Source organism: Pleurodeles waltl, chromosome 1_1, assembly GCF_031143425.1.
Source record: "Pleurodeles waltl isolate 20211129_DDA chromosome 1_1, aPleWal1.hap1.20221129, whole genome shotgun sequence".
NCBI classification, from domain to species: domain Eukaryota; kingdom Metazoa; phylum Chordata; class Amphibia; order Caudata; family Salamandridae; genus Pleurodeles; species Pleurodeles waltl.
The window spans coordinates 22,865,079-22,886,102 of NC_090436.1; the positions used below are offsets into that span (position 1 = coordinate 22,865,079).

At 45.1% G+C, this 21,024-nt stretch overlaps 1 protein-coding gene across 1 annotated transcript in view; it reads right to left on the reverse strand.

Annotated features, from left to right (window-relative positions):
* Positions 1 to 21,024, reverse strand: part of LOC138255715 (uncharacterized) — a 359,027-nt gene that overhangs the window by 85,437 nt on the left and 252,566 nt on the right. Inside the window, exon 10 of the mRNA XM_069205843.1 lies at positions 8,799 to 8,864. Coding sequence (XP_069061944.1) covers positions 8,799 to 8,864 — 66 coding nt within the window. The remainder of the gene's footprint in view (positions 1 to 8,798; positions 8,865 to 21,024) is intronic.

Sequence of the window (21,024 nt, forward strand, 5' to 3'; positions counted from 1 at the left end):
CCAAGCACAGCCATAACAATATGATGTTTAATCCAAGCACAGCCAAAATGTGTTTCTTCTTTATCCAAGACTTTTTCGAGGCTACTGAAGTACATTTCGAGACCTATATCTGCATCGCCATTAATGGTAGTTAGTGCTCTATAGCTGCAATTACAATACAATGTGTGTGTAGTATGCTTACAAGAGGTATTTCCAAACACCTAAAGCAATCCTCAGCTAGACCTAAAAACATATAGGTCTGATACCGGAGGGAAACAAATTCTGGGGCAATTATGCCTCAGCTGTGTGTGATCAGACTTTGTGGGGCCACAACATCTCCTCACCCTCTGACCCCACCCTCCTGAAGGCCTCAGGGTAACTAAGCATTGTCCTGCACACTATCAGAGGAAGGAATTTCACTTGCACAGTGCACACCTGAAGAGCAACAGCTGCACTGTCACAGATTAAAGGGAAAACGATCTAAAAATCTTTTCTCTCTCCACAGACCACTGACTGATGGTAAGAAATAGGGCTCCAAGGTGAAAGTGGACCCCGGCACATGTCTCTATATTCAACACGTTTAAAAGGGATTGATGCTTGTTTAGAAAATGGTCACTTTGTGAGGCATCTCTTTGAAATCTGATTAGAAATATGTCAACGTCCATTGAACCATTCATGATCCTTCAAATGAAGGAATCTACTGGGATTGTACTCTCCATTTTCATATTCCCTCTCCTCATGGATCGGTTCTTCTCTCAAGAACGTCCCTGTTTGCGAGTCAACAGCTTGCATTTAAATAATATGTTCATGGTCTGCACAATACTAGAATATAAAAAATGTCAAAGAGAAACATAAATATGATTTATTTATTGTATTGATCACTTGACACCCCTGTGTTAAAACTAATGGAAAAGGGCTTGCGATGCCTTCATGGGTTCCTGACATCTAGAAAGTTGAAATAACATTTAGAAATAAGTTATCTCCCTGACATGCATGCTAAATGTACCCATTACCACCATTGGGACTGAGCTCTTCGATTACGTCTTGGAGATTTCAGCTGCCATTTAAAGCCTGCTGAGGTAAACCACAGCTTTATGTAATCTCAGGCCTGATTTAAACTTTATCTCCTGCCATAAATAGCAAGAAAAGGCCCCTTTGGCAATGGAGGTAACATTGCACCACCAGTAACGGTCAATAGGGCCACATCTTTGAAAGCCGTTGCAAGGCATTCCTCAGCTGCTCGAGCAGTTCATTGCACTAAGCTCCCAGGCACAACAGCTGAATAAGCAAGCAACACTGCTCCTCCTTAAAATGGACTTAGACAAAGGTATCGTTCATGTAGAATTGAATATGAGTTTGCATATTATGTATGTTTTACTAATGATAATAAGGAATGCAATTTATTTTGTGTTAGCATACCTGGGCCTGGAGTTATCGTATTTGAAATTACATGGTTGCTGAATCATATTTCTTTCCTAACATGAATTATTCCACTAGGACGTTTCTCATGAAAAGTAAAGAGCTCTATTGTATAATGTGTGATTCTTTTGCAACAGTTTGGGGATAGATACTTTGGGAATAGTAGTTTCATGTGAAAAAGGAGAAAGATGGACTGAGCCATGAGAAGGAACACAAGTTGCAACAATTGATATGCAAAATTGTTATACTGCCGGAGTCACACAAGAAGGAGAGACAACTTTGCACCAAGTCTTAGAAACAGAACCAATATTGCAAAGTGAAGCTAAGCTAAGATTTAATTGGACATTGCCCTTTTATGTCAAATGGTCATAGTGGATTGACCAATCAAACTATGAGAAGTATTTATAGCTAGGTGGTGGACTGACTAAGTTTGAGAGCACAACACTTTTGACTTGCAAGTAGTTAAGGCTCTTTTCTGAAATTTATGCTATTAATGTGTCCTATGGACTTTTGCAGCTCATCTGTTGCACTTTCCCTTAATGCTCATTCGAGTGGGTTTAAGATTGTGCTTTGTCGATGAAAACTGAATTGTCTGCTGTTCCTAAGGAGAGGTATATTTTAATGCAATGTAATTTTCTTTTGGCCCGTTTTGTTAGAAGTTAGCATGCTGACACTTGCGTACTTTTATTTTTCTTAGTTAGAATATGACCCAAGTTAGTCATTTTCTCACATTTTGTTTGCTTTATGTTTTGCTTTTGTCTGCATTTGTAATCCATTTCCCCATATGCATGCCCTAATTTGGGTAGTTGTAGGGAGAACATATGTCCACAAAGATTCCTAGTGAATATCCTATGTTTTTGAGTTTTTCTAATGTGTTCTAAGTCCAAGTTGAATTGTGTTTCCAATGCTCAAATATTGATGCTATTAATATGTGTTATTTTTCTTGAATATTTAATGGTGCTGTACAATTTAATCTTGCACACTATTTACGTGACTTTCATGCTGTGGTTGTGAAAATAAATTGTTGAAGTTTTATTCTTTGAAGTTTTTTTTCTGTGACCACATTGATCATTGTGTTTAAATTATTGATTGGCATAGTGATGTAAATGATAATGTATGATTCACCAAGTTCCTTACTTGGTCAAAAGGTCCATTTGCATCGGTGAACTGTTCTAGCCCTGCTAAGGGTGAAAAGACACTCTCGCAAAGGTACAGAGCTATTTAAATTCATTTTTAGGCGAACTAATGAGCTTGGGATCTAGTGACTCACAGCAGTAGTGGGTCAACATCCCTGCGCTCCTGTGAAGGAACCACCTCTGTTTTTAAGGAGGCGATGTGAAAGCTGTTCATCAAACATCTAGAAAGATTCTTCTCATGTTGCTTGATTCTGGAGCAACCAGAAAATGTTTGGATATGACTTTGGCAACCACATTGAACATACTGCAGAGTACAACAAAAGAAAGAACTGGAGCCAGTATTAGAGGTTGACTGCTCAGAGCTATCTTGAAGGTTTGATGCAATAGCAAACATTTCCTTATCTTTAGTGTGTGATAACGATCATACCCAGGAACATTTCTTTGCGCAAATCAACACTCCTACTTTTGGACCCATTCTTGGAATGTCCTGATTGCAACTCCATGACTCTCTTATAGATTGTGCCTTGTTCCTGGTGACCCTAGATTCTGCCACTGCAGAACCACATATTATGAAACTACTCAGTACCTTATATCACCCTTTTCCTTGGCTGTTGCTCCCACTGAACTGATACAGAAACTACCCATTGAGTACCATGACATTGAAGAAGTCTTGGATTAAAAAAAACAGAAAAACACATAGTACCACTCTATTGAGACTTTGACTGCTGTATTGATTGTTTACCCGGGGCAACTCTACTTTGTAGTAAAATTTTCACCCTTTAAGAACCGGAAATTTTAAATTTGAGAAAATACCTCGATGGCTTGTTAGGAATTGGGTTTATTCACCATACTTCCTTGCATGTATTCTCACAGTTGTTCTTTGTTCCGCAGCAGAACAGGGAATTGCATCAGTGCATAGATTACACGTCCTTTAATGAGGTCACAGTAAATGATTACATTTACCTCTCATGTTTGTCCTGTTGGACCAGGTAAGGAATTCAACTACCATATTGAACCTCCAGGACATATACCAGCTAATTAGAGTCAGAAAAGGCGTCAAGTGGAAGGTCGCATTCTGCACCAAGTTGGGTCTTTTTGAGTATACCATCATACCTTTTAGACTCTGTGACGTCCCAGCAGCGGTCCAATTTTTCATTAATGATGTACTGAGAGAGTTCCTAGATATATGCGTCATTGTGTACACTGATGAGATCCTTATTTATTCTCGGAATATATTAGAACTTGTTTCTAATGAGAGAGCTGTTTTACAATGGTTGCAAGAACGTAGCTTAGTAATTAATGTTAGTGGGTTGTGTCTATGATTTTCCACCAGTAACGTGGTGTAACCCAACTAAAATGAATATGTCAGGCTGGGACTGCTGGACATGGTAATGGACATGGTTAGGAACATTAGGTTTGAGTTGTTTAGAAAATTAAGGGTTATTAGCCATGGCCACAATGAGATATTATAACTACGTTGTTCCCTCCTGTCTTGTGTAGCAGCACAAGCCTAGCACAAGCAAACCAGGCGTAAGGAGGGCAAGGCCGACCACCAGATCATGCTTGGAAGGAGACAGGAGTCAGAGTCCAGAATATATGAAAACTGTGAGGTATGAGAAAAGCTGGAAAATATCTAGCAATATGAATGACATAGGGCATTCAGAACTCCAGGAAAAGCAAGTTTTAAACTACCTTTAGCCTAAGTTCCTTGTACCCTGTGGTGATGTATATAGCAAGTAACTTGTGACCCTTTTCTTTCTCCATTTTAATGAAAAATATGGGAACGGTATTACCCATTGAAAAATGAAGATTGTGAGGACTTGTGTTCCGAAGAAGTCTGCAGTTTGCTTCATTTTGCTAGTCCAATACTTTGCTTCAAAGGCTTATTAGGTTTTCAGGTATTATTGCTTCATGTAATTTCAATTGCATGTGAATGTGGGTATAATAGGTTTCTAGCTTCTTTGTGATGGCTACAAAGATTGGTGATAGGAAATGATTTGTCAGTATAACTTGAAAAAATGCACCATTGAGGGAGCAGCTGCCCAGACTTTCCATCGTTTGAGTAAGGCTCGAGCGAAGGCTTTCACCTCCAAGTCCAGAAGCGCAATTCAGTGTTCATTTGAAGCTTTGGTCTGGTCCATTTTCTTATATTTTGGGTACAGAGTAAACTCCCCCCTCCAAGCATCTGGTAATATTCCTGTTTGAAAGACGAGATTGAAAAGGTGGGTTAGAAGCCTGGACCACGCTTCAGGTGCACATTTGAATATACTGGCTGGAAGGACATTTGGGACCAGCGTTCCATCTGTTTTTCATGAGCCTAATCATTTTCCTGACCTTGTTGGCAGATGTTTCTACCAAGTTTGAGCTTTGATATATTTCTGCCGTTGCCAACAGTATAATGAGACAGAACTGGGGGGTCTGATCTGTGTATAGCTCCTTCACCTGCCCAATTCAGGCCCCCTTCAAAACTAAATTTTTTCATATAATTTTGATGTTTTTTTTTTGTGGATGTATTGAAGCGAGCCTGATGCTTTTTTTCTTAAGCATTTGGAAGATCTTTCCTCAATACTTTAGACCCAGGGCGTTATTTTGCTCTCATATTGATTTTTATGTAGAAATCGCTTAACCTTGACTGTTGCAAGAAACTTTTCTGTGGGGTTTCTGTTTGTGATCTCTCAGCTTTACCTAGGGGGAGACCCGCGGCGGCTCCTCCACTATGGCGGAGGAGCTTCACCCCCTGCTAGTAGCAGCAGCTGCAAAACTTAAAAAACAAAACAATAATAACCAATGCTTATTATCGCTTTATTTTAAAAGGGGCGGGGCCGTGGGAGGGATGACAGCCATAGACGGGATTGGTGTCTACTCCTCTCAGTGCGCATGTGTGCTTGGCCAGCTGTTTAATGACGAAGCCTGGGAGTGGGAGGGCCACAGGTATACCGTTCTAGCAGAAGAAAAAAACTTTGAGACTGAGGGGATTGAACTTTTAACACCCCAGCCATCAAAATCCACATTTGTCCTTCTACCTCAGGCCACAACTCATACAAGTATACTTCTACTGAGGGATACCACAGATGGCAACCATGCTCCTACCCTCAGCAGCAACAAAGACTGTACTGCCCTAATAGCATTGTGTTCACATAATCAGAGGAAGGTACATTACACAGTCGCGGCAGGTGATGAGACAAAGTAGCAGACGGGGGGAATGGAGGGGGTGCAAAAAATCCAATAAAAAAAGCTTACCTTAACCCTGCCGCACCGCTGCTCTTCTGCTCTATGCTGCACTGCAGGCAGGCACAGGCTATCAGCCTGCCCTGTGGCCATTCCTGACTCTGCTCTTATGCTGCTGGCAGCATGAAAGCAGCATCAAGATTGGCCTGAGCACCTTGGCTTTGCGCTCCTAGGTAGACTGGGAGCCTGTGCCTGCTCTCTCCAACCCAGCAACACAGTGTTAGGTTGGAGAGAGCTCAGTGCGCCTGTGTGTTTGGCCAGCCAAGCACACATGCGCACTGAGGGGAGTACACACCACTCCCCTCTATGGCTGTCACTCCCCTTATTGCCCCACCGATTTAAAAACAAAACGAAAAATAAGTATTGTTTATTATCGCTTTAATTTTTATGTTTTGCAGCTGCTGGTGGGGGGACAATGCCACTAAGATCAGAGTTCTTCTTTGTGATAATCATTGTTTCTTTGTCTGTTGTCAACCTCTTTTTTGCTCTCCTTTTTTGCTCCTGCTGGGGGAGGGGGCTGAGGGGACCTGTTTCGTAGGAGTGTCCTGGTGTTCAATAGTCCCAGAAGAATCAAGTTTGGACTGCGCAGAGTAGGGACAAGTAGAGGCTGTTAAGGGACTTTTGGACTCTCCTACCAGAACAGATATTTCCGTTCGAACTTTTGTTGTTACTATGGGATGGAGTGGTATGATGGCTGCTTCTTTTGTATTTTCTGTAACTCAGTGTGTTAGCCTTTCTGTTTTCCACTAAAGAGCCTAACATTGTTCGAAGGATGCTTAGTTTATTTAATATGGGGGAGCAGGGATATCATTTCTCCTCACCCAAAACCCTTAACTGCCGTCTATGGTTCTTAATTGACCCTTTATAGTAGTTATTTTGGTTGCCAGGTTGGCCAGGTAAGTTGCCAAAGACTGTATCTGATCAATCAGGAGCTCCATATTCTTTGATTGCTTGAGGCGCTGAGGGAAACCATCATGGAGCAGGTGGCTGGCAGCGAGATGACCTGGGCAAGACTGGTGGCTTTGCCCATTTGTCCCCTCGTCAGTAGTGGGGTATACAATAGTGTCTTGTCAATTAGGGCCTCATTTGTGGAAAGGAAGTGCTCCGATAAATTGCCCAATTCCTGGTCCATTATGCTTTCTCTCCTATCCTTAATTTTGGTGTTTGAGTAGTCATTGTAGGAGACAATAAAATCTCACACTCCTGCATCTGCTCTTGCAGCCACCTCGCTCTGAATGGACATGGGCTGCTATCTTCTCTTTAATTCGGCTAGCTGAGGCTACTGGGCACCACCAGAAACAGGACTAATGGAGGAGGTAGCACTAGGTTGTGGATACTTTTTTTTGGCAGTTCCTCTCTTTTGATTTCCACCTGTTATTGGAGGCGAATAGGGGTTGGGCGGGGACTTCATTTTTCGCTCCTCCGGGCTCAGCTCTAGGTATGAATATGACTTGCAGACCATTAGTCCCATGAGTGGCAGGACCTCTTCAATAGTGTAGCAAGTAGTACGAGGGCTAATGTGAAGGCTGGCCAAGGCCTGTTTGGCTGTGGTAGTGGCACCTGTGCCCAGTGATGGAGTATCAGTTGTTTTTTGGAAGAACTACCTTATTGTTCTATTTGAGACAGATGTTTTGCCTATGGGGGGTATGTTACAGAGCATCCTTTTCACCCCCAGGTCATGAACCTCTGATATAGAAGATATGAGGGATGCAGGGGGCGAACAGTGCTCCTTCCCGGTCTTTCTTGTGAGGTGGCTGTTTCCTTCTGGGCATTGTCTATACAGTGCTTATGGCTTAAGTCAAACGGCCTTATCAAATCGGTTCTTGAGCAACTGAGCTGATAATCAAAGGCGCAGGTTACCATGCCTTGCCTCTTCCCCACACGCTGACATAGCCTGGTCAGCATTAGGAAAAAGCAGGCAAGACCTTCCTCATCTCTTGACACCCGTCATCTGCTCTCACCTCTCCTTACCGCTGCTTTACCAGTTCCTCCTCAGCAGACCCCTGTGATCTGCTGTTGTCCGAGGGCGGGTGGAAAGAGGGAGGGTGAGGTTGTGTGCTTCAGGCGATGGTGATGGCGGTGGTCAAAATAGAGGCTGGCTGAGGGATCTTGTTTCCTGGTCCAGATGGTCAGCAATGAATGGAGGAACTGTGGGACTTGTGGGGTTGAGCAGGAACTTGCTGGGATACCCCTCAGGCCACATCCAGCCCTAGCTCGACTGCCCCACAGGGTCCTGGGCTCACACTTGCTGGAGTTTAGTTCAACCCAGAGCTAACCTCCATCTCTCAGCCCGCTCCACACTACAGCACCTCCCCGCCATCTTAGACCCGCCCTTCAATTTCCATGCACTGTACAGGAGGGTCCTAACTCCTCTAGCAGCTCAGGAGGCATTTGGGGTGTAGTTGTAGGTGAAGGTGAAAGTTCTGTGGAGCCAGCTGCCAAGGCCTGCCTATGCATTTCTTGATAACTTTAAATTCTTCTCCCCTGTGAACCGAGGGCGATGCGATAGTCTTTGGGTGGGAGGAGCAGCAGGTCGATGGCTTTCAAGAGGCTCGGCTTTGGGCATGGGGTAATAAGCGACAAGTACTGAGGGCACTGAGACGTTGTTGAGGTCTGGTAAGCGACTGCAAGACTCCAATAACACAGCTCCTCCCCCTGGATGTTTGGCGTTTCTGACTCCTGCGTAAAGCAACTCCACTCCTGCCCACTGGTCTCTCAATTAAACCTAATGATCCTGAAAATTCACCAGCAGTAAATTAGGCCTTCTGATTCCCCTAGAGTTAATTCCTTGAAAACCATGTTCCTTGTACTCAACCCAGGCCTTAATTGTTGCCCATGGGTTGAGTTCCTGTCTGTTTCCTTGAATAACTAAGTTAGTACTCACAAGAAGCATGAAAGCTCAAGTTCTCACATGACTGTGGTGGCCATCTTGGACTGAAACAGGTATTTATACCACCCCCAACCCACGAGGTATTGCTTGGCTTTGCAATACCATAGAGAGAGCAAATCAGAGAAGAAAATCTTGATATTTCTTACCTTTGCTGGTTTGCATTGTCGTCCTGGAGCCTGGCTGAGGGGATTTACCTACTGAACCTCCCGGACCTGTAGATGAAAGAAAAGACAAAGAGTAAACAATCAAACATCTGCATCTGATGAAAGCATTCACTAGTAAAGTTAGTCCACTAACTCTTATTTTCAGTCTATTAGAATTGGGTGTCTAGTTGGCAGAGGTTTGCATCTTGTCCAAGTAGGGACAACAATCCTAGTCCGGGTAAGTCAGAAACAAGTCTGGAACACAAAACGTAAATTACAAAATCATAACTTTCTGTAGTCAAAATTTCTATTGAAAACACTATTTTATTAGGCATATTAGGTTATTGCATGTGTTTATCAGTAGAAAAGATATATCAAAACTAGAAGTACAGACACTATCATAGCAATGCCCAACGCGTTCTGCATAAAGGAAATATAGATGTTAACAGTGTCTTGTTCAGTCCAAGCACAGCCATAACAATATGCTGTTTAATCCAAGCACTAGCCAGTGTTTCGTCTTTATCCAAGACTTTTTCGAGGCTACTGAAGTACATTTAGAGACCTATATCTGTATAGCTATTGTACTGGTTGGATAACGATGTAGACATTTATGATATGTAATAATGTACTCAAGAACACCTGCGGCTGTGCGCTGCCAGGTAATGACCATCCAGAATGTGCAGAGTAAATCATAAGTGAATGCTGTTATTTTTAATTGGACTCTTCCCGGATGGCTATGTATTCTGAACACCTTTCTGGCCCACTGACAGGCACTGTGAGAAATTCAAGCTGCCTTCAGCCTTTGCTCCGGAGCTTTCAATGGTGGACCATTTTAAAAGCCTGAAGGCAACTCAGTTTAAAGTACGCACTGTACAAGAGAAATACGCACCACAAAAAATACAGAAATGCAATATCCTGGAAATAATGAGCACTTTTAAGGAATGCAAGATTAAGTAAAACATGTGAAATACAATCAGGATCTAAATCACTGACATGGAATACCTTAATGTTTTATACATTCATTGTTCAGAAATCAATCTGTGTTTGATATTTGAGAGTTGTGGATGGGTGGAATGGGGGATGCATACACGCAGGTATGTTTGTATGGATGGATGACTGGTGATGTAGATGGATGGGTGGGCGAGTGGATGGATGTGTTTGAGGAGGATGGATGGATGACTGGGCAAATGTGCTAATGGGTAAATGAATGGATGTGTCAATCAATCAAAAAATTTGTAGAGCACGCTACTCACCTGTGAGGGTCTCAAGTTGCTAGGCGGGGTGAACAGGGGGGGCAGGGAGGGTCACTGATCGAACAACCATGTCTTGAGCTTCTTTCTGAAGTCTTTGGTTTTGCGAAGGTCGGTGGGGAGGGAGTTCCAGGTGTTGGGGGCGAGGTAGGAGAAGGACCTGCCGCCTGTGGTGGTGCGTTGGATGCGGGGGACTGTGGCTAGGGCGAGGTCGGCTGATCGGAGGTTGCTTGTGGGAGTGTGGAAGTTATAGATGCATGGGTGGATGGATGAGGTTGTGGGGCGAATAGATGGATGCAGGAAGGAAGGGGTAGATGGATGGATGAATTGGATAGAAGACTAAAGAAACCGCCACTGCCATAATTATGCAGCAACTCTACAAAGTGACAATTTGTGGTCACACAAAATAACATCAGATGAAAACCGACAATAAGACTTTTAACACACAAGCAGATGTGCACTGACACTGAATTCATATCACCCACAGTGGAAAATCCTTAGGTGGGGATTTATACAGAGACAGACTTACAATAACCAATAACAGTGGACTGACCAGTGACCTTTGGTTCTGAAGCGGCATGATGCCAAGCATAAAGTGCTTCAGTATCTCATCAGTGGTAGTTTGTGCTCTTCAGCTGCAATTACAATACAATTACAATGTGTGTGTCGTATGCTTACAAGAGGGATTCCCAAACACCTAAAGTAATCCTCAGCTAGACCTACAAGCATATAAGTCTATTACCAGAGGGAAGCAATTCTGGGGCAATAATGCCTCAGCTGTGTGTGATCAGACTTTGTGGGGCCACAACATCTCCTCACCCTCTGACCCCACCCTCCACAAGGCCTCAGGTAACTAAGCATTGTGCTATGCACTATCAGAGGAAGAAATTTCACTTGCACAGTGCACACCTGAGGAGCAACAGCTGCACTGTCACAGATTAAAGGGAAAATTATCTAAAAATAGTTTCTCTCTCCACAGGTAACTGACTGATGGTAAGACTTAGGGCTCCACAGTGAAGGTGGAACCCGGCACATGTCTCTATAGTCAGCGCGCTTAAAAGGGATTGATGCTTATTTAGAAAATGGTCACTTTGTGAGGCATCTCTTTTTAATCTGATAAGAAATATGACAACGTCCATATAACCATTCATGATCCTTCAAATGGACCAATCTGCTGGGATTTTACTCTCCATTTTCATATTCCCTCTCCTCATGGATCGGTTCTTCTCTCAAGAACATCCCTGTTTGCTCGTCAACAGCTTGCATTTAAATAATATATTCATGGTCTGCACAATACTAGAGTATAAAACAGTTCAAAGAGGAGCACGAATATGAGTTATTTGTTGGGTTGATCACTTGACACCCCTGTGTTAAAACTAATGGAAAAGGGCATGCGATGCTTTCATGGGCTCCTGACATCTAGAAATAACATTTAGAAATAAGTTATCACACTGACATGCATGCTAATTGTACCCATTACCGCCATGGGGACTGAGCTCTTCGATTACGTCTTGGAGATTTCAGCTGCCATTTAAAGCCTGCTGAGGTAAACCACAGCTTTATGTAATCTCAGGCCTGATTTAAACTTTATCTCCTGCCATAAATAGCAAGAAAAGGCCCCTTTGACAATGGAGGTAACATTGCACCACCAGTAACGTCAATAGGGCCACATCTTTGAAAGCCGTTGCAAGGCATTCCTCAGCTGCTCGAGCAGTTCATTGCACTAAGCTCCCAGGCACAACAGCTGAATAAGCAAGCAACACTGCTCCTCCTTAAAATGGACTTAGAAAAAGGGAGGCTTTATACCTGTTTCACAGCCAGCTTTTACGGCGTTCATACTGTTGTTTGCACTGTTCCTCACAGAGTACCTAGCAGATGCCATGCTTGTCTCGTGCTCAGTGCTTCCATTTTCATGCGGAGATAAACCCCAGCTCTCCAGCCAATCCAAGCACTGCTCTTATGCTGCATACAATACTAAGGAGCATAAGAGCAGTGCTCGCATTGGCCGGGGTCATGGAAGCACAACACTCCATTGAAGACCCAGGGAGCTGTGTCTTTTCTGACGCAGCTCCATTGCAGCCTTCAATGTGGAAGCCTGAATTGCGCATGTCAGGCTGGCCACAGCACAAATACCGGCCAATCTGACATGCGCAGCTGCTTTAACAGCGTCAGCTGTTCATCCCACCCCCTACAGCTTTTAAGAGAGAACCAGCCCACTCCATACAGAAGAAAAAACAATGAAGGTGTTAGGGCGCAAAATTTAGTAATGCTTTAGTGCACCAGAAGCTGACATGTAGTAACATTTATATTCACACTTTAAGGCCTAACACAAGGGTAATAGTATTGAGATGTATTTTGAAATTGTCTTCATTTGGAAAATTACAGACCTTGTGACCACCATATTTTGTTACATGCTAACATGATACAGTATTGAAGGATAATCAATTTAAAATAATAATTATTAGAACAATTATTTGATTTATATTGTTTGATGATTTTTTTTTAAAACAAATGTACGCGTGCAGAAAAATAAATGCACTTTCTGTTATATTTAACGTGATGATTTAACATGGATTGCAATTATTAATGAAATGTGCTTATTTATTTAAAGTATTGTTCATGTAGAATTGATTATGAGTTTGCATATTATGTATGTTTCACTAATAATGAATGCAATATATTTTGTGTTACCATAACTAGGCCTGGAGGTTTGGTATTTGAAATTACATGGCTGCTGATTCGTATTTCTTTCCTAATATGAATTTTTCCACTAGGTCGTTTCTCATGAAAAGTAAAGAGCTCTATTGTATTATGTGTAATTCTTTTGCAACAGTTTGGGGATAGCTACTTTGGGAATACTAGTTTCATGTGAGAAAGGAGAAAGATGGACTGAGTCATGGGAAGGAACACAAGTTGCAACAACTGATATGCAAAATTGTTGTACTTCCGGAGTCACATGAGAAGGAGAGACGACTTCACACCTAGTCTTGGAAACAGAACCAATGTTGCAAAGTGAAGCTAAGCTACGATTTAATTGGACATTGCCTTTTATGTCAAATGGTCATAGTGGACTGACAAGCAAACTTGAGAAGGATTTCTAGTTAGGTAGTGGACTTACTAAGTTTGAGAGCACAAACCTTTTGACTTCCAAGTAGTTAAGACTCCTTTCTGAAATGCTATTATTTCCTTATGCAGCTCATCTTTTGCACTTTCCCTTGATGCTGATTCAAGTGGATTTGAGACTGTGCTTTGCTGACGAAAACTGAATTGTCTGCTGTTCCTAAGGCGAGGTATATTTTAATGCAACGTAATTTTCCTTTGTCCTGTTTTGTTAGAAGTTAGCATGCTGACACTTGTGTAGTTTTATTTTTCTTAGTTAGAATATAACCCAAGTTAGTCATTTTTCCAAATAAATTTTTGCCTTATGTTTTGCTTTTGTCCGTATGTGTAATCCATTTCCCCACATGCATGCCCTAATTTGGGTAGTTTTAGGGAGAACCTATGTCCACAAAGATTCCTACTGAATATTCTATGCATTTGAGTTTGTCTAATGTGTTCTGAGTCCAATTTGAATTGTGTTTCCATTGCTTAAATATTGATGCTATTCATATGTGTTATTTTTCTTGAATATTTAATGGTGCTGATGCAGATTAAATATGTTTCAGAGATTTGGGCGGTCATAATGAACATGGCGGGAAAGACCGCCAACTGCTGTGTCGGTGGTGAACAGAATCCCGCAGTTCGCGGTGAATGGAAACCGGCCATATAATGAACGAAAAACCCAACCCTGCCAAAAATCCCCAGACCACCACTCCCCACCATGACTCTGTCGGTTGGAAACCCGACCCACCCCGCCACTGCTAAGCACACCCACATCCCGCCCTCCGAATAATGATGCACAAATCACCTCAGCGGACAGTGGAGGCCGGACGACCATTGCCTGCGACCGCCACAGCCGGCAAGTGGACTCAACAGCAAGGTGTGCACACATTGGACAGGCGTATCACCCACACACCTGACACACATCCAGAACCCCATAAAACACCCCAGACACACCCCACAATCCCTTGCAACGAAAGTAGGACAAGAAGACGGAGAGCACCAGAGCCAGACAGCGAGCACCAGCATACAGGAGACGCACATCAACCCACAGAAGAGCACCCTTACCTCGTCCCCAGTCCCGACACCATCCACCACACTCACCATGTCCCCCCCAAAAATCCACGCTTCACCGAAAGGGAGTTAAGGACCATGGTGGATGAGATCCTGAAGGTGGAGCCACAAATCTTCGGGTCTCAGATGCAGCACACACCGATGCCCGGAAATTGGAGCTGTGGCAGACCATTGTGAAAAGGGTGAATACAGTGGGACACCATCCACGCACCGGGGCAACATCCGGAAGAGATGGAACGACCTGCGGGGGAAGGTCCGTGGCATGGCATCCAGGCACCACAGGCCCTAGCCCCCTGTGCCTGTGTCCCCTGCACAGGTCTGGCAGTGCCACTTATACTGGGACCCTCTCCTTCCTGCATGTTGGGAGTGGGAGACTGTGGCCTCTGCAGCTGCGTTCCACAAGTCTGTGCCCGGCCTACACTGGTGTGGGTACGCCTGCCCTGGCCTGCTGGTCTTGACTGGGTGGTAGGGGTGACAGTGGTTTCCTGGGTGGGGCTGCTGCATGGTGGGAATCCAGGACTGTGTGAGGGGCCTGCCTGCTCATCAGTGTCCAGGGATCCTTCGCCAAGGTCTTGTGAGGTGCCTCTGTCTCCCTGGAGGGCAGTGGCACTCCTTGTCCCGTCCGTTAGGGTTGCATGGGTGGTGGTGCCTGTTGGGGGACATAGACATGTCTGTTACATATGCATGTAGGTTTGAGGTGTACAGGACTGGGCTATTTTGTGCTGGTGTTACTTTCAGTGGCCTTCCAGGGTGCCTTTGTGAGGTTGACATTGCATTTAGCTCCAGTGTGGGGTTGCATTGTGGTGGGGGGTATTGCTCCAGTGTGGTTACGTGCAGGGGTGGGTGGCTGTGCACAGCATGGTCGGAATCTCCCTCTTACGTGTACCAGGACTAGGAAGTGTTTTTATAACTAACAAGAAAGGTCCCTACGTAAGAATGTGTACTTTCTTCGAACCCTAAAGACTAAACTTCTACCACGTCTATCGGCAATGTACCAGACTGTATCCTTGACTGAAGCACAGAGCGAGCAAGAATGTATTGTTTGTGAACTCCAGTACTGAAGTAAGCTAAACAGAGTGATAGAAGAAAATAAAACAAGACCGTGAAACTGGTTATTGAAAAATAACAGTGCCAGGCTAAATAAAATGCATCTAGAACAAAGTGCACAGAGGCCTAATACTTTAAGCAAACGTGCAAAAGCTACATTAAAAAATAGCTACACTACTACTTGACTTTGGTGCTGTCGTTATGAAAATAAATCTTTGAACTTTTATTGTTTGGAGTTTTCATTCCGTGACCACATTGATCATGGTGTTTACATTTTTGATTGGCATAGTGATGTAAATGTTGATGGATGATTCACCACGTTTCTTACTGGGTCAAAAGGTCCATTTGCCTCGTTGAAGTGTTCTAGCCCTGCAAAAGGTGAAAAACACGCTTGCAAAGGTATGGAGCTATTTAAATTCATTGTTAGGCCAACTAATGAGCTTTGGATGTAGTGGCTCCCAGCAATTCCCAAGGCCAACATGATTGTTTTCTCATTATCAGACACCTTAAGACCTATAGAGACTGTACATTTGCAGAACGTTCCAGCCCGTGAAATGGTACCAGGGGATTTATATATATTTGAACTGAAAGTTGGGCCACTTAAATTAACTTGCTATCCAATGCTATACTTGGTGGTGCTGACTTTTGGAAAGTACCATCTTTCATGGCATGTTAACCCCAAGTTCTGCCTGTTTGTCAGTGTGTTTTGCCTGTCTCAATGGGATCCTGCTAGCAAGGACCCCAGTGTTTATAGTTTGTGGCCTATATGTGTTGTAGGTATGCTTGACTGTGTCACTGGAGTTCTGCTAACCAGAACTCCAGTGCTTATGTACCAGTGACTACATATTCCAATTCTGATTGGCACACTGGACCCCCCTTATAAGTCCCTAGTATATGGTACCTAGCTACACAGGGCATTGGGGTTCCAGGAGATCCTAATGGGCTGCAGCATTTCTTTTGCTATCCATAAGGAGCGCATACAAACCTTTCTTCAGGGTTGCCACTGCAGCCTGAGTGAAATTGTGCACACACTGTTTCACAGCCATTTTTCACTGCACCAGGTAACTTATAAGTCACCTATACGTCTAACCTTCATTTACTGAAGGCCAGGTGCAAAGTTACTGTGTGTGAGTGTAGGAAAGTATCATCTTGCCTGGCATGTTACCCCCATTTTTCACTGTATATATGTTGTTTTAGTTGTATGTGTCACTGGGACCCTGCCAGCGAGGGCCCCAGTGCTCATAAGTTTGCATGAATGTGTTACCTGTGTTATGACTAACTGTCTCACTGAGGCTCTGCTATCCAGAACCTCAGTGGTTATGCTCTCTCATTTCTTTCCAAAATTGTCACTAACAGGCTAGTGACCAATTTCAACAATTCACATTGGCATACTGGAACACCCTTATAATTCCCTAGTATATGGTACTGAGGTACCCAGGGTATTAGGGTTCCAGGAGATCCCTATGGGCTGCAGCATTTCTTTTGCCACCCATAGGGAGCTCTGACAATTCTTACACAGGCCTGCCACTGCAGCCTGAGTGAAATAATGCACACATTATTTCACAGGCATTTTAACTGCACTTAAGTAACTTATAAGTCACCTATATGTCTAACCTTTACTTAGTAAAGGTTAGGTGCAAAGTTACTTAGTGTGTGGGCACCCTGGCACTAGCCAAGGTGCTCCCACATAGTTCAGGGCAAATTCCCCGGACTTTGTGAGTGCGGGGACACCATTACACGCGTACACTACACATAGGTCAATACCTATGTGTAGCTTCACAATGGTAACTCCGAATATGGCCATGTAACATGTCTAAGATCATGGAATTGCCCCCTCTATGCCATCCTGGCATTGTTGGTACAATCCCATGATCCCACAGGTCTGTAGCTCAGACCCGGGTACTGCCAAACTGCCTTTTCAGGGGTTTCACTGCAGCTGCTGCTGCTGCCAACCCCTCAGACAGGTTTCTGCCCTCCTGGGGTCCAGCCAGGCTTGGCCCAGGATGGCAGAAAAAAGGACTTCCTCAGAGAGAGGGTGTTACACCCTCTACCTTTGGAAAAAGGTGTTAAGGCAGGGGAGGAGTAGCCTCCCCCAGCCTCTGGAAATGCTTTCATGGGCACAGATGGTGCCCATTTCTGCATAAGCCAGTCTACACCGGTTCAGGGACCCCTGAGCCCTGCTCTGGCGCGAAACTGGACAAAGGAAAGGGGAGTGACCACTCCCTTGACCTGCACCTCCCCTGGGAGGTGCCCAGAGCTCCTCCAGTGTGCTCCAGACCTATGCCATCTTGGAAACAGAGGTGCTGCTGGCACACTGGACTGCTCTGAGTGGCCAGGGCCAGCAGGTGATGTCAGAGACTCCTTCTGATAGGCTCCTTCAGGTGTTGCTAGCCTATCCTCTCTCCTAAGTAGCCAAACCCTCTTTTCTGGCTATTTAGGGTCTCTGCTTTGGGGAATTCCTTAGATAACGAATGCAAGAGCTCATCAGAGTTCCTCTGCATCTCTCTCTTCACCTTCTGCCAAGGAATCGACTGCTGACTGCGCTGGAAGCCTGCAAAACTGCAACAAAGTATCAAAGACGACTACTGCAACTCTGTAATGCTGATCCTGCCGCCTTCTCGACTGTTTTCCTGGTGGTGCATTCTGTGGGGGTAGTCTGCCTCCTCTCTGCACTAGAAGCTCTGAAGAAATCTCCCGTGGGTCGACGGAATCTTCCCCCTGCTACCGCAGGCACCAAAGAACTGCATCACCGGTCCCCTGGGTCTCCTCTCAGCACGACGAGCGAGGTCCCTTGAATCCAGCAACTATGTCCAAGTGACTCCCACAGTCCAGTGACTCTTCAGTCCAAGTTTGGTGGAGGTAAGTCCTTGCCTCCCCATGCCAGACTGCATTGCTGGGAACCGCAACTTTTGCAGCTACTCCGGCCTCTGTGAACTTCCGGCAGAAATCCTTTGTGCACATCCAAGCCTGGGTCCACGGCACTCTAACCTGCATTGCACGACTTTCTAAGTTGTCATCCGGCGGCGTGGGACTCCTTTGTGCAACTTCGGGTGAGCCCCATTTCACTCCTCTTCGTAGTGCCTGTTCCAGCACTTCTGCAGGTGCTGCCTGCTTCTGAGAGGGCTCCTTGTCTTGCTCGACGCCCCCTCTGTCCCCAGACGCAATTGGCGACATCCTGGTCCCTTCTGGGCCACAGCAGCATCCAAAAACCTAAACCGCACAATTTGCAGCTAGCAAGGCTTGTTGGCAGTCTTTCTTCAGGAAAGCACTTCTGCATGATTCTCCACGGCGTGGGGGATCCATCCTCCAAAGGGGAAGCCTCTAGCCCTTGTCTTTCCTGCAGAATCCTCAGCTTCTACTGTCTAGTAGCAGCTTCTTTGCACCCACAGCTGGCATTTCCTGGGCATCTGCCCATCTCCGACTTGCTTGTGACTTTTGGACTTGGTCCCCTTGTTCCACAGGTACCCTCGAATGGAAATCCATCGTTGTTGCATTGCTGGTTTGTGTCTTTCCTGCAGAATTCCCCTATCACGACTTCTATGTCCTTTGGGGAACTTTAGTGCACTTTGCACTCACTTTTCAGGGTCTTGGGGTGGGCTATTTTTCTAACCCTTACTATTTTCTAATAGTCCCAGTGACCCTCTACAAGGTCACGTAGGTTTGGGGTCCATTCGTGGTTCGCATTCCCCTTTTGGAGTATATGGTTTGTGTTGCCCCTATCCCTATGTGTCCCCATTGCAACTATACATTGTTTTCACTGTTTTCTAAGACTATACTGCATATTTTTGGTATTGTGTACATATATCTTGTGTATATTTTCTATCCTCATACTCAGGGTACTCACTGAGATACTTTGGCATACTGTGATAAAAATAAAGTACCTTAATTTTTAGTATATCTGTGTATTGTGTTTTCTTATGATATTGTGCAAGTGACACTAGTGGTACTGTAGGAGCTTCACTCGTCTCCTAGTTCAGCCTAAGCTGCTCTGCTAAGCTACCATTATCTATCAGCCTAAGCTGCTAGACACCCTACACACTAATAAGGGATACCTGGGCCTGGTGCAAGGTGTAAGTACCCCTTGGTACTCACTACAAGCCAGTCCAGCTTCCTACAGTGAGGATACCCCTGCACTAGCAAAGGTGCCCCCACACTGTCCAGGGCCAATTCCCCGGACTTTGTGAGTGCAGGGACACCATTATAAGCGTGCACTACATATATGTCAATAAATATATGTAGCTTCACAATGGTAACTCTGAATATGGCCATGTGAGGTGTCTAAGATCATGAAATTGACCCCCCAATACAAACATGGTATTAGGAGGCCAATCCCATGCACCCTGGGGGCTCCACCATGGACCCAAGTACTGCCAAACCAGCTCTCTGAGGTTTCCACTGAAACCCCAGCTGCTGCCACCTCACACACAGGTTTCTGCCCTCCTGGGGATTGAGCAGAACAATGCATTTTCTTTAGGAGAGGGGCGTTACACCCTCTCCTATTGGAAATAGGTGTTACAATCATGGAAATGCTTTGAAGGGCACAAACGGTGCCTTCCTTACATAATCCAGTCTACACCAGTGCAGGGACCCCCAGTCCCTGCTCTGGAGCAAAACTGGACAAAGGAAAGGGGAGTAACCACTCCCCTGTCCATCACCACCCCAGGGGTGGTGCCCAGAGCTCCTCCAGTGTGTCCCTGACGTTCGCCATCTTGGATTCCAAGGTGTGGGGACCCTCTGGAGACCTCTGAGTGGCCAGTGCCAGCAGGTGACATCAGAGACCCCTCCTGATAGGTGCATACCTGGGTAGGTAGCCAATCCCCCTCTCAGGGCTATTAAGGGTCTCTCCACTGGGTGTTTCCTCAGATTTGGTTTGCAAGAATCCTCCATGACTCCTCTGCATCCTCTGCTTCAGCTTCTGACTGTCGGATCAACGCAGACTTCTCCAGGAACCGCTGTAACTGCAACAAAGTATCCAGGACGACTCCTGTGACCTGCAACTTCAGCTCCAGCCAGCATTTGCAACAGTTTCCAAGGTGTGCACGCTCTGAGGACTGCCTGTCTTCACCCTGCACCAAAAGAACTAAAGGACTCTCCCGTGGAGTGATGAGTTCACTTCCCTCCTTCATCAGGCACCCTTCTGCGACGACAACTGGTACCCTGGGCCTCCTCTCCTGTTGACGAGTGTGATCCCTGGAACACAGGTGGTGGACTGAAGTGACCCAGGCTTTCCAAAGGTCCCGCTGTCCAAATTTGGTTAAGGTAAGGGCTTGCCTACCCGTGCTGCGACAGTATCCCTGTGCACCATGTTTTCTCCAGCTCCTTGCGCTTCTGTGCACTTCTTCCAAAAGTTCTTCATGCGCAGTGTAGCCCAAGTCCCCAGCACTCCATCTTGCGAGACACAGCTCTCAGAGTTGTTCTCCGGCGGTGTGGGATCCTCCAGTGTAGTGCTGTGATGACCGCACTTTGCATCTCTTTTGTCCCCATGTTCTGGGACTCCCATGGGTGCTGACTGCTCTTCTGAGGGCTCTCTGAAGTACTGGGAGCCCCCTCTGTCTCCTCAGTCTGAGTTGAGACCCCCAGGTCCCTCCTGGGTCCGGGCTGCTCCTCTTTGACGAAACCGCGTACTTGCGTGAACCAAGGCTTGTTGGTGGTATCCAGCAACGCAAACAGCCTGCATCCAACATCTCTTTCACCAAGCAGGAACCCACAGCTATCTTCTTTGGTTCATTTCTGTACTTTTCTTCCAACTGGAGACACCA